The sequence below is a fragment of the Hoplias malabaricus genome, chromosome 4 (genome assembly GCF_029633855.1).
Source record: "Hoplias malabaricus isolate fHopMal1 chromosome 4, fHopMal1.hap1, whole genome shotgun sequence".
Taxonomy (NCBI): domain Eukaryota; kingdom Metazoa; phylum Chordata; class Actinopteri; order Characiformes; family Erythrinidae; genus Hoplias; species Hoplias malabaricus.
The window spans coordinates 29634084-29648773 of record NC_089803.1 but is presented as its reverse complement, the minus strand read 5'-3'; the positions used below and the strand labels follow the sequence as shown (position 1 = coordinate 29648773).

The window sequence follows — 14690 nt, the reverse complement described above, 5'->3', positions numbered from 1 at the left end:
AGAGAGAGAGAGAGAAAGAGAGAGAGAGAGAGAGAGAGAGAGAGAGAGAGAGAGACAGACAGACAGACAAACAGAGAGGGAGAGAGAATAACACACCCGCTGGCCTTGTTTCCTCCAGTCCTGCTCAGAGGACCCTGGAGACCCTCACTCGGCTGGTTTCCATGGCACCGTGTCTCCTCCGCAGGTTTAAAGCGGACTTTTAACTTAATGAAATCGAAGCGCGTGTGCAGTGAAACAGATGTGCATTGTGCGTGTGGCTGTGATGTGATCTCCGAGTACTGTGCGGCTCCACGCGAGCCTTTTTTTTTAAAGCGCGTAAATGAGAGCGCGCGGCGCGTGCGCGCGTATCGGGAGCGGTGGGGCTTGTGCGCGCTCCCGCGGTCCACGGTGCTGAGTGCGCGCGGCAGGTTCACACTGAGACAGCGGCACGAGAACAGCACTCGGTCCATTCAGCGTCTCAGCACAGCTGCAGCTCTGCCCCCTTCATTTCCAACCTGCGCTCACGCACACAGAGCATGGAGCAGCGCGCGCACACTGAACTCCAGGGAAGTTTAAAGGACGAGTGTGTTTCTGTGAAAGCACACCGCATGTGAGTCTGTGAGCGTGTATGTGTGTGTGTGTGTGAGAGAGAGAGTGAGTGTGAGTGTAGGCGTTTTGTAGAGCACACTCACGAAGGGGATTAAATCATCGAAACGCAGAGGAAAGCCAGCCGGACCGTTTTGAGCTCCAGGAGAATGAGCCCCCACACTCACTGAGACCCGAACCTCAACCTCGTGAGCGTCCACTGTGGAGAGATGGAGACGGTGAAGGAGAAAGTGTTTGCGCCCGGGAAGGCGGGACTGAAGAACCTCGCGGCGAAAACCCTGGGCCACATGCACAGGTACTACTCAACCCCTCACACCCTTCAGCATCTCTCAGAAAACCAACAACACATACTCACTACTACAACCCTTCATATATATATATTCGTTCCTAAATTAATTTTAGACCAATTTCACGTCCTTTTCCATAATAAACGTTGTTGTAAACGGGCTTCATACACAAGAATATCAATCACTGCTATATTTAGCTGCTATACCTCCTTAAATTATTAGATTAAACCAATAAATATGAATTTTCTTCTCCATTAAACGTCGGCTGCTGTTCCTCTCTAAATCTGGCGACTTCAAAATGCACACACACACACATATGTGTGTGTAAATTTGGATGGTTGGGACTTGTGGGAATTGTGAATTCAGAAGGGTTTTTTTTCTTCTGATTTCCGATTTCCTTCCACTTCACCTATTTTCATGTTTTTTTCCCGACGTTTTTCTTTCCTCATTTCCAAGCACCATAATAATAATAATAATAATAATAATAATAACATAGTGGCGATCAGGTCTGGATTGTTCACTCCTCTGGAGCTGGAGGATTTAACGCTTCCCTGCGGATTTAGAAGTGTGTTTTAAATAATGAATGAAATGGAGCGAGTCGTGATACAGCTCACAGTGGCGAGTGTACTCTACTCCTCCGATCAGCAGCAGTGTGAGAGTCAGTAGTGAGAGCTCGCCATCTGTCTGCACTGACACTACACCGAGAAAAAGACCCTCAGTCCCAGTGTGTCGTTAATAAAAAATGTCACTAATAAACTGGAATCATTTCTTTCAGCAGGAACGGTGTGGATGTGTCAGTGTAGTCATCATCTGGATCGAGTGAATCCCAAGCACTGTTTCTTCAGTTTTTTTCAGGAGACACACAAAGACAATTTAATGTCCTCAAGCCCCAACGACGCTCCCAAACACGTTGAAAATATCACAGAGACTCTCAGTGTCCCGCACATCATTACAAATGTGTGTTTAGAGAGGATTTAGTTGTTTGAAACGCCATTTGAACTGTTTCTGAGGGAGGGTCTCTGACTTGTTTGGTGGTCACTGCAACAAAAGATCCTGCGGCCATTCGTTAAAACATTACATAAAACCGCTGAAGGGGTTTGTTCTCTGCTCTTCGCTGCTGTGACCTTCTCGCTGTGAATTAAAGATGTGTTTTAATTATTTTAAAATAATAATTTAAGGTCTTGTCTAATCTCATCTCAACTCTCATCTCTCTGACACTGTCTCTACAGAATTTAAACATGTACAAAATCAATATTTCGTTCATTTTTCATTAGACACACGTTGTAAATGTGTGCTACACTTGGCCTGATTTTTTTATGTTTTATTTTTGGCTGTTTGTCTTTATTACTACACATCACAGTGTAGGTGATATAAACGAATGAAGGAACAAATGCATAAATAATTTGGTGAACAGAGACTCGGTGGTGAGGGGCTAAATATGAGAGATGCTGCAATGCAGAGAAATGTACTGCAACAGCTCGACAGTTCTAAAAAATAAAGCGTGAGGAACTTGAAACCAGACGCTACACATTCCTCTGTTTGATTCGTTATTGATACTGTTCTTTCAGGGTCTGGTTTAAAGTGAAGTAAAGTAACTTCCCTCAACGAAATAATCATTTAAAACACGGCCATCCTGGCACACCCCCAGTGCGGGAAGGACTTGTTCAAGTGAATTATCTTCCCCGTGTCTTTCTTCAGGATGATGGAGAAGAAGCAGACCGAAGGAGAGGAGCTCGAGCTCACGGAGGACGGTCGGCCCGCGGCGCAGAAGAGAAAGCGCCCGCTCCCGGTGGACTGCACATGTTTCGGGCTGCCTCGCCGCTACATCATCGCCATCATGAGCGGCCTGGGCTTCTGCATCTCCTTCGGCATCCGCTGTAACCTCGGAGTGGCCATCGTGGACATGGTCAACAACAGCACCATCCACAAGGGCGGCAAGATCATCATCAAAGAGGTGCACGAGACCCGCTGCCACCTGGAGTTTACGGCTGCTTCATTTGCCCCGCCCATTTGGTTTGCCTTGCCCCGCCCCCACCCCACCCACTGAATCTGCTGTGCACCCAGTGTGGTCTTCCTTATTTCTCATTTTTACTTTCCCTGTCAGTCAATTACCCGTCACGCTGTAACTAATCTGCTCCTCCTCCTTTATTTCTCACCCCTTTAATCCGTGGATTAGTTAAGGATCATATTTGCCCCTTCACTTAGCCCCTTTTTTTCACCTCTCACGCTTTTTGTCTCCCATCTCTAATATATATTCTACACAGCAGGTGAAATTCATAATATGGGTTGTGTTGAGAACTAGTGAAGACCATGAAAAATACAACTACATTTTACTTAAAATGTTTCTTGTAATATTATTGATAATTCGTATCAAAAACATTTTACATACACTTGTGTAATCAACGTTTATAACTGTGTGTGTTTTATAAGAAAGCCAAGTTTAACTGGGACCCGGAGACGGTGGGGATGATCCACGGCTCTTTCTTCTGGGGGTACATCGTCACTCAAATCCCGGGGGGATACATCTCCTCCAGACTAGCGGCCAACAGGTCACTTACTACCCTCCCCTACACACACACACACACAAAAACCACCCCCACCCTGTCACGCTTGTATGTTGACAGACCACGACTCCTACAACTAGCCAATCATAGTGTAAGGAGGCGTGACTCGTTGGAATGCAGGGGGTATGCTGTGATCTATTTACTCGTACCCTTAACAATTGTATTTTAACATTCTAAATTCTAAAAGTGTAAACATAATATATTCTAACGTTTTATAGTCACATCCTAACATTCTGCATATGTATCACGTTTTAACATTCTAAATATTTATCACATCCTAATATTCTGAATATGTATCACATTTTAACATTCGAAATATTTATCACATCTTAACATACCAAACATGTATCACATACTCACATTCTAAATATGTATCACATATAAAAAGTGTATCACATCCTACTGTCCTACAAATACTTCTAAATATTTCACATTAAAATGTTCTAACTAGTCCAGTTTTCCTTTTGCCATTTCAGTAGGTGGGTTTATTTCTGAAATATTATAAGTGCATTTCTGAATCCTCGTTTTGACCATTCTACACACGCGAACGTTAAAAATCGAGTAAAAACGCGTGTGCGCGCGCCTGCCCCGCCTCCTCAGCTTTAATGAGATCCCGCGGGAGGCGCATGCTCGGGGCACGTGGCACCCAACACGGCCGCGCGAGGAAAAGCTCACAAAGAAACGCTCCCTGTAGCTTAATAAAAAACACAGACAGAATACATTATAATACCATACTTGATATATTACAGAATATGACTGGTTTATAAAACCAACAGAGAACCTGATGTAGCTATAACGACATTAGATATTGTCAGTCTAGAAAATCTAAATTAATTAATTTCCCTGCGTTGTGTGCTTGTATCAGAAGACGGATTTTTAATACATTTGACAGCAGCACAGATAATGTATTTAATTGTAGATAATTTAATATTCCAACTGGTATAAAGATTTAAAACTGTGGAAGGGTTTAGCACAAAAATTGTCTGGACACAAGTAGAACTTGAAAATATTCACTTTATATTTATATTTTGAAATATGATTTTCTGATTTATATTATTATCCTGTACCCTAGCCTAATGTCATTTGATCCTGAAAGGCTAGGTGATAAATCATTAATGTATCTGTCTATTTTTTGTTATATGTAATATTTTTATAAGGTTGATGGAGTCTATGTAAACTAATATTTGAATTTGTGAGCCATTTCATTTGGTTGATTATAAAAAAAAATAACCACAACTCTGAGGCACATTATGTGCAGAAAAGGTTTTTGAGGATTCGTATAAATTCTAGATGTATTTAATAAATACATAATTCTTTCTAAAATTTTCTAAGTACAAGATAGAGCTATGTGAGTCAGACAGCTGTGAATTTTTACCTCATACTTGTTATTTAAGCTATATTTGTTTTTGCAGGGTGTTTGGCGCCGCCATCCTACTGACGTCAACACTCAATATGTTCATTCCGTCGGCTGCGCGCGTGCACTACGGCTGCGTCATCTTCGTCAGGATTTTACAGGGTCTCGTAGAGGTACGGTTTGTAAAAATAATGTATTCATCACTGCAACACGAATATTTGTCCAATCACATCTCACCTTAAATTATTCCCCTTGTAGGCCAGTATAATATAGTCCTGAGTTACTTACTTATATCATGTAAAGAATAATTTTTGCATTCCTCAACCTCACTGGTTTAACAAAACTCACATGTTGCCATTGGCTAATTTTGCAATGCACAGATATACCAAGCCACTGGGAATTCTCTCACCATGATGTGTGACTGTATTGTATGTGCTAAAATATAAATACATTATATTTAGCCTCTTAGTTGTAACATTAGCTTTTGAGTTCTTTCTGAATTCGCCAGCTACTGGTAAGAAAAAAATCTAACTGATTCAATTTATCTTCCCTAAAGAGCGTGTAATTTTTCAGGAGTCCTTCCGTATTCAAAATATGCCATCAAATATTGAACTGGAAAATTGATCATTCATGATCAGCTTTCTCTATGTAGGAGAGATGCCAGATATATCTGTGGTTTCATGATTTCATGATTATTTTTTGATACAGTGCCCTCATTAAGCATGTTTTATGCTTCAAAAAATTGCCACCTTATTCCACTGTGCCTCTGTAGATTTGCTGTGGCAAGCTCTATTTCTAAATCCAGAGCTTATGAGAAATGGAACAAAGGGCTGAGAGAGAAAGTGTCTGTATGTGTGTGTGAGAGAGAGAGAGAGAGAGAGAGAGAGAGAGAGAGAGAGAAAGAAAGAGAGAGAGAGAGAGAGAGAAAGAGAGAGACAGAGAAAGAGAGAGAGCAATAACAGCTGTTATTCTCTTACCGAACTGAAGAAGGTCATCGTTCTTTACATCGTTGTCATGTTCAGAGTGAATAAGAGCAGTAGCTGAGTAGCTGTGTTTAATGAAGAAGGTGTGTTGGAGGTTGTGCTGTAACCACAGAATCTCATGTTCTACGTGTATTGATGGATTACAACAAATTAAACCCTTGCCTACCAGATCCTCTCCCCTTCCTAGCCCCAGCAATTTGTGTCCATCAGCGACTGATTGTGTGCAAATTAGTAGCTAATGAAGATTTAATGGGAGCGTTATTGTTTTTGTGGTCTGCTTGGGCTTGCACTGGCCACCATAGATCATTAATCCTTATTTAAAAGGTGATTGGGAGTTTTATTTGTTCTTTGCTTGCTTGCTCATCTATTTATAAATCCTGTCTCACTCCAGGGACGTGCATTAGCATTTGGTCACTATTTCTGAAGTATATTTAGTTTAATGTAGTGTACATTATGTTCAAGACACGTATTTTAAAGGAATACAATATAAAAATTTGCTTTTTTTTTAATCTCCTAAGCACCCCCTACCTGCTGCTGAGTGTAATTCATGTACAGTACTGTAGTTAAATCAAGTCTCATACACATCTCTCTGTTCCTCGCACACTCACTTAAACATGACTTGCACACACTCTCCTCGTCTCTTTCTCACACACCTCTCTTACTCTCTCTTTCCCTTTTACTCACTCACTCACTCATCAAGTGATATTTACAAAAGTAGCGAATGGCTCTGGGGCTCCGGCTGATTTTGAGCTTTGGGAATGTGTGTACTCGAACAAAATAATGGTGAATACATGATAAAACCAAATGTATCGCTCATAATACACACTGGCCCTTGTGTACACTATGTATTATAACAATAGCAACCGACAGTAAAGCACTTCTTTCCAGAATCAATGTCCAATGCTAAAAACTGAACTAATCCGACTAAAGTAATCAGGCGCTACCACTCACACTCGTACATCAGTAACTCTCAAAACAGGATTATAACACTGTCCTCAACAAAGCTTGGGTTCCACCGACACAAAGTGAAACCTCAGTCATTTAATCCACATAGCAACCGGCGAAAAGCACTTATTACCAATATCGGTGTCTAACGCGAAAAAGTGAGCTAATCCAGCTGTAAACCCTGGGGGGGCGACTACTGACGTGAAGACTGACCAATTAAATGTTTACAGAGAAGGTTATCGACCAATAACGGTAGCTCTACAGTCAGACCGTCCAATCAGAAGGTTTTAGGCTACTTCACCCCCCCCCCCCCCTTCTCACTCAAGCGAACCAATCGGAGTAGGGGAGGGCGGGACTAGTTTGTGAACGAAACGCTTCTCAAAATTCTATGTAAACTCTAGAAAAACAAAATCCCGGGCGTTTATGAAATTCCGCCCGTACATTATTTTAAGTCTAAAAAGAGGACATGTCCGGGTAACAGAGGACGTCTGGTCACCCTAAGTAACTTTGTAAAATGTATTATTACCCTTCTGTCAACAAATCACTAGCTAGCACTGCAACAATACTTACTGCTCCAACTTGTGTCCTCATGTCTGTTTCAGCTCACGCTACTGTGTAAATTCAGTCCAGTATTAACTCTTGTATGGCCGCTAATTCTCTCTCTCTCTCTCTCTCTCTTGCTCTCTCTTTCTCATCCTGTCTGTACAGGGAATACAGAGCTAGATTCTTCTTGTAGCTAGGCAACCATCCACCTGTGAGCTATGTGCCATTAAGCGTTACCCAATTCTCGCGAGAGTCCTCCACCATGTGATTTAGAAGTTGCTTAGTGCAGTAAAGCAGCGGAGGACCTGGCGGAGCTGCAACAGAGGCTCTTTTGTCCCTACAATAGCTCTAGCTCTGTGGAACATTATAATAATTTAGAAGCTGTAATTTTAACATAGAAATACTACGTAATGTTCCTTTAATGTGGGATGCTCATTGGTGAATTGATAGTCCCTATATGACGCAGTCTACCTGCTGATCCTTGGATGCAATTTCAATATTTTGTTTTATTTTCAGGGTGTAACCTATCCAGCATGCCATGGTATCTGGAGCAAGTGGGCTCCTCCCTTAGAGAGAAGTCGTTTGGCAACCACTTCATTCTGTGGTAAATATGAAATCTGTTTGGCTTCATGTGCTATATTACAATTCATTTTTATCCTACTCACAATACGCTACTAATAAACCCCTCAGGTTCCTATGCTGGGGCTGTGGTAGCCATGCCTTTGGCTGGAGTACTCGTGCAGTATTCAGGCTGGTCTTCTGTCTTCTATATTTATGGTGAGTTCATTTATAATGAATGTGTTACAGCTGTGATTTAAGCAGGACATGAAATTGGGTTACATGTATTTCAAATGTGATGAAACATGCTAAACTGCATGTGACCCAAAAACCTCAAGCTCTCTTTTTTCTCTGTAGGAAGTTTTGGTATTGTCTGGTACATGTTTTGGATCCTGGTGTCTTATGAGAGTCCAGCAGATCACCCCACTATTTCAGACGAAGAGAGACTCTACATAGAGGAAAGCATCGGTGAGGGAGCTAAACTGCTTGGGGCAGCTGAGGTTGGTCTGCTATTCCCTAAGGAATCACCATAGTCTCTTTTAAAGCAGCTTACTCTGACAGATTTTCAACAATGAACAAGCTGAAAAATAGCTTAGTGTATGAGTACTGTGAGGAGCTAAGTCCCAATAGAGCAATAATGCTATACTTCTGTGAAGATGTTATTTATCTTCAAAAGCCAGAATATGACATCAGATTTAAAACCAGCTTTTAAAAGTATATGTAAAACTTTATTCTTAAAAGTAAAAGTCCCAAAAGTATTTTTTCAATGCACTGAACAAGCATTTTACTACAGGTGAATTAGGGTACAAATAACTATTAAATAAAATAATATTTCTGTACCATATTTTAGGACCACATGTTCAAACAAGAAAACAGCTGAGGTCCTTTACTCTTAGGAATAATTAGAACATTTACTAAATTTAAAACAAAGATAAGATGCTAAATCTTTCTAGATAAGCTCTCATTCTGAACACATTCAAAACATTTCTTTAATGTCCTATGCCATGATTGTTTTTCTTTTTTTTATTTACCTATTTATATATATTTTTTATAGAAATTCAAGACGCCCTGGAGGAAGTTTTTTACATCCATGCCTGTCTATGCAATCATTGTGGCCAACTTCTGCAGGAGCTGGACCTTCTACCTCCTGCTCATCAGCCAGCCTGCATACTTCGAGGAGGTGTTTGGCTTCGAGATCAGTAAAGTGAGTTCAGTCTGTAAGACACAGACAATAATAATGCACTTTTATACAGTACTGTGCCAAGGTCAGAGGCAGATCTTCATGTATTAAAATTCCAGTCAAAGCTGCTAATTGATTTAAAAAAAAAATACATACATTTAACAGGGATTTACACCCCTGTAAACAATGTTGTTTATTATTTGTCCAGTGTCCAGACAGTTAGAAGAGTACAAACTCACCAACTCACCAACACCATGTGGTGGAGCAGAGGAACTGTGCTCTTTACAGTGATTGAGCACTGTCCAATACCTTTAGAATGTGTTGAGGGCTGTTTGTGATTTGATTGCAATCAAGTCATCACAATAATGTTCCTATATCTGGTGTAAAGACTTTCCAGAAAATTAGGGGCTGTTACTCCATCAAAGGAAAGCAAACTACTTATTAATACCCTTCCATTCAGAAGAAATTTAGGATGAGCAGGTGTTGGATATTTTAAGATTGAGATTATCATCGAATGTTTATGTTTACATTGCAATATTGAGCACAGATAAAATGAGATTATAATCCCTCTTGGCATTTATATTCATGAGAAATGCCTGGGTTTATATATTTAAGTTCATACTATGTTTTATTTTAGGAGGCCACTTTCAGAATTGATCATAATCAACAACCAATTCATCATTGCCAACTGCTACCACTGTCACTACTAACAAGTTTAGCTGCTATTATTTGATTGTATTTCCCATGTTACATATTAGGAAATATTATCTCAGAGTGCCAAGCATAAACAAAATCTGACATAGCCATTGATTTCTGTCGACCAGGCTGAGCGAATGTTATAAATCTGATTCGCCTGACTGGAATCTTGAAAAAACAGGATTGATTTTGTTGGTCATAAGTAGCTCAGAGTTACTGCCTAGCATGAAGATTGGAGTCAAGGCTGCTGGAGCTGTTGTGCATTTAATGGCCACTGTCTCACAGAGAGTGGCTGTATTAGGATATCTGTCACGCTTTTCTATTTAAAATGACCTTGATGTTAAATTCTGTCCGTTTCAGTAAAGACTCCTCTAGGTGTCAGGTTTCTCCTAGGAATTCTGCCCTACAGCATTGTTACCAATAATTCATCATGATATTGAAACACACAAGACACATTTGTAAATATAATCTCACACTTATCTAATCTCATGCTGTCCTTTCGTCTACTAAATAACACTTAACAAGTCTACTAATAATGAGTTTAAAATGTGAATTTGACTCATTAAGGACAATTGTGTTCACAGGTTGGTGCTCTATCTGCTCTGCCTCACCTGGTCATGACCATCATAGTGCCCATAGGAGGCCAGCTCGCTGACCATCTGCGCACAAGGAACATCATGACCACCACTACAGTCAGGAAGATCATGAACTGCGGAGGTAAGAGCGATTCTTGTTGGTGCTAGACACCAAGGTGTCTAGGTGTGTGTGCGTGTCTTGATCTTTGACCTTTGTGTTTGTTTTACTATAGGATTTGGGATGGAAGCCACACTGCTGCTCGTTGTTGGTTTCTCCCACAGTAAAGGTGTTGCCATCTCTTTTCTGGTGCTGGCAGTGGGTTTTAGTGGCTTTGCAATATCAGGTAAAATACCCTTTAAAGCGGATTACTCTACTGTTGCTATGAACACATTTTAAATGTATATTTGAACAATACATATCAGTTGTTCTAAAAGTAGCAAGGGTCATGTACAACAGAAAAATCAATAGTTTATTTTTGTAACATTATTTATCACTCTCTATTTTATGACATTAAAAGTTATGAAAATTTATCTTTTCCTGAAAAGACGTGAAATAAAGTGCAGTAAAAAACATGATTTTGCTCAAGTTGTCCTTGATAGTGATATTTTCAGTGACATTTCATTTGCATTCACAGCTGTAATCTAATCAGATCTATTGGGTTTTTCTTTCTTATTTTTCTCTCTCTTTCAGGTTTTAATGTAAATCACCTGGACATTGCTCCCCGGTATGCCAGTATACTGATGGGCATTTCCAATGGTGTTGGTACGCTGTCTGGCATGGTCTGCCCTCTCATAGTGGGTGCTATGACCAAAAACAAGGTGAAGAGAAAAGTTTTATTAAACATTATACTGTGATAGCCTTAATATGATTCAACATAATGCATATTTCATCATTGTAAAGAAATTGTCTTAATAATGCCATTAAAATATTTTGTTGATTTCAAGTAAAAGCTATTGAAAGAAAACAGCTGTAAATAATAAAAGAATATCAGTGGAACCGTGAAAAATATATATGTTAGAATTGGCACAACACTACAAAACTGACACCACTGACACTGTTAATGCACCACTGGTAGTGTGTAATGGTTTACACTGCTCCACAGAACAGGCAAGGGCTCTATTTATTGCTTGGGCAGGAACGCCACACCACCTTTGACAACACTCCTAATGCTAGATTGATTTATAGCTGTATTATGATTTATGTTTTTGCTTTGGATAACAGCATTTATATAAACGTGTTTACATAACTTATCTTTTTCATCACAACCCTCAGAGTCGAGAAGAGTGGCAGAACGTGTTCCTGATCGCCTCTCTGGTGCATTATGGTGGTGTGATATTCTACGGGATTTTTGCATCAGGTGAGAAGCAGCCGTGGGCTGACCCTGAGGAAACCAGCGAGGAGAAGTGTGGCTTCATTGACGAAGACGAGCTCGCTGAAGAGACCGGTGACATCACACTCAGTCATGCTCCACTGGGTGCCCAGGGAGCGTTCGGGGCCCCACCGAAAACATACGGGGCCACAACACAGCTTAACGGAGGATGGGCGGAAGGATGGGAGAAAAAAGAAGAGTACATCCAAGAGGGAGCTGGGCAGGCCTATGCTCGTGGTGGAGATGGATACTCATAAAACACAGGAGAGAATTACACAAAGGAAGAAGGTCACTACAGAGCAGAACAGTTGTAGAAACCCAAAAGGATTGAATGGCTGTGGTGACAGATCAGAAAATGAATCTGCATATACTGGCAAAAGGGAGACACGGTTAAAGGTGGGGGTCTTGTCCAGACAATTGAACAGATTAAACTGGAGGATAATATATAGATTATGGCATTAAAGGTTTAGAAAATATATTTATGGAAGAATAAAATTATAATTCCAAATCTAAGTGAAAGAAAGGAATCAGCACAAATGATTCTAAGCTGAAGTATTAAAAGTAGATTTTTTTAAAAGTTATTTCTAATTGTTCAGTTTAAAATATATGGTTTATCGTGCATCACGTACTATTTAACATTTTGTTATGATTTTGAGATAACAAAAATGATTATACTGGATTTGTAAACTCATGGACTATCTAACAAAGTTTTCCATAATAATAATAATAATAACAATAAGAATGACTAATAATAATAATAATTATTAATAATAATTATAAGGCCTTTCAAAATCTAGGTGTTCTTCATAGTTCTGACATGCACACCAGTGTTTCTGAATGCTATAAAATATAAATATTCAGATGAAGCTGTTTTAACAAAATAGCAATATATATTTTTAAATCTTACAAAATGTTACATAGTATAAGTCTCTATGTTTGCAGAATATCTAAATAGAACTCACTACTGTATATTTGATCTTACACTGGTCTTGTCTGTTTCTTTAGCTTGTTTTATTTGAGTTTATTTTAAGTCGGTACAGTTTTCTTGACAACGCCATGATGATGAGCTAGTACTTTTTGCATCAGTCTCCGGTCAACTGAGCAGTTGTAACAGACATTACATAAATAAGGTGACAGAAATGATGTTACCTAGACGTAGTATTCAATCATAAAATCACCTAAAATGAAGCTATGTACCAGTATAAACCAATATGGTGCACCAAATCCTGGTCCAGTTTTTGGGACCTAACCTTGAATGAGAAAAAAAAGATTTAATGTTTATCTAATACTTATAACGCGAATGTAGTTTGAAATAACACTGAAGCTATTTCAGAAAGACGGTTACGAGAGCACAAATTTCCAGAATGTACTGATGTGAAAGAATGTCTACAAGTCAAAAGGGCAAACATAGCAAGAGAGCTACAAATGTTCAAATGCCGGAAAATTCTTTTGATTAGTGCAATCTTGTATGCATTGTGGCACAAATTCACTAATTCACTGCAGCATTTACTTTAGAGATGTTCTAAAATTCCTGTATTGCCTTCCCAATACAGTGCTGTAACTGAACTGACTCTGAGCCAGTCTTTAAGACACATATTCTGACCATCGTAACAATAGCTGTTTTGCCAACTTCGAAACTATTTTGAATGCACTAGCAAGCATTTCTTCAATGACAGTGATCTCATTCCTTGTGTGTGTGTGTTTTTCTATAGATCTGCTGTTTCTGTGAGGCTGTAGTGAAGTTGGGTCGGTGATCTGTATGCTTATTGTTATACAAAGGCCATGAGTTTTATAGACCGTGCCATATCAAAGAGCTGTTCATTTCTGAAGTGTCAAAAAGAGCATGCTATATGTTGTCGAATGCAAATGTGTGGAAAAAGCCACTGAAACCTTCATCCGAAAGAATTTGTAACTGTAATGTTTTCAACTGTCATCATTCCAAGTTATGTTTCACTTTGTAAAAGGATGGGCTTTTAGTTGAATATGTTTACTTGATATGCTACCCAGCACAAGTCTGAGGTTTAAAAAATATCCTCATTAACTGAAAAAAAATGCACTGCAATAACTCTATGGTAAAGAGTAAATGTCATAGCACATTTAGTATAGTGTGATTCTTATTCATGTCTTACTAGTGATGTAAAGCAGGTAAAAATCCATGTAGGAATATAAAGGAATGGCTTATATCCACCTTTTTACCTTCAGGGGATGGATCCCACAGCATTTTGTGGGAATCCATTTGTCTTTGGAACAAGAGCCATGGTTTCCTTCTCTTTAAAACAGACTAGCTGGTCCATTTGTGGGGCACGAGAAATATCCAAGCCCTCTATATATTGCTTTGGTTGCAGTATGATAGATATATAACTTTCTGCAATCACTTGGAAGCAAGAATGCATTAACATATATGTCATATATTTCAGTAAAGATTTTGAGAATATATATAAAGATAATTAAAACAAACCTATTCCTGGTTCCTTAGATCTATAAATGTTATAATCTTCTATTGCTGTGTCAAAGAGTGACTTATTGATGTTTGGAAAAGTGTTGAACTGTACTGTATAAATGCGCTTTATCATTTTATATCTATATATAAAACCCAAAAAGAAACAGGACTAAAGATTCTTTCTTTTAATTCTTTTCAAGGTTTAAGATGGACCAAATACACAAACACATTTTCTACGTATATGTCGATATTCTTTACAGAATGTATTGGAATTTTTTTGCATGATTTAGTCATTAAACCTCATGGTTCTGATTTGAAACTTTGGTGTTGTCTATACTTTTCAGTCTCTGTTCTGTAACTACAAAGTTTTCACTACGTATAGCTGAGGGTTTTTCTTCCCATCCCTCTTCTAAATGGATTTAATGTTTTGTTTGTTACAACAGTTTATAGATAAAACAGTGTCAACGGCTACTCCCTAGTCACCACACAGGACCTCACTGAGGTTATTGACCTCTGCATCTTGCAAGAAAAGACAAATTACCACAAGCAAATTAGGTTAAAATAAATGTTCAATCAATACCCTTTAAGCACTTTGCAAGAGAGTGCTGAA

At 39.2% G+C, this 14690-nt stretch overlaps 1 protein-coding gene across 1 annotated transcript; it reads left to right on the top strand.

The window, feature by feature from the left end:
• The first annotated feature begins 111 nt into the window (after nucleotides 1–111).
• slc17a6a (solute carrier family 17 member 6a) lies at nucleotides 112–14393 on the top strand. Its single transcript, XM_066669520.1, has 12 exons — nucleotides 112–880; nucleotides 2571–2826; nucleotides 3303–3421; nucleotides 4849–4963; nucleotides 7778–7865; nucleotides 7952–8038; nucleotides 8177–8319; nucleotides 8874–9023; nucleotides 10280–10412; nucleotides 10504–10614; nucleotides 10962–11089; nucleotides 11544–14393. Exons 1-12 carry the CDS (start codon nucleotides 795–797, stop codon nucleotides 11895–11897), a joined length of 1770 nt encoding a protein of 589 aa, XP_066525617.1. The 5' UTR covers nucleotides 112–794; the 3' UTR covers nucleotides 11898–14393.
• Nucleotides 14394–14690: the final 297 nt, after the last annotated feature.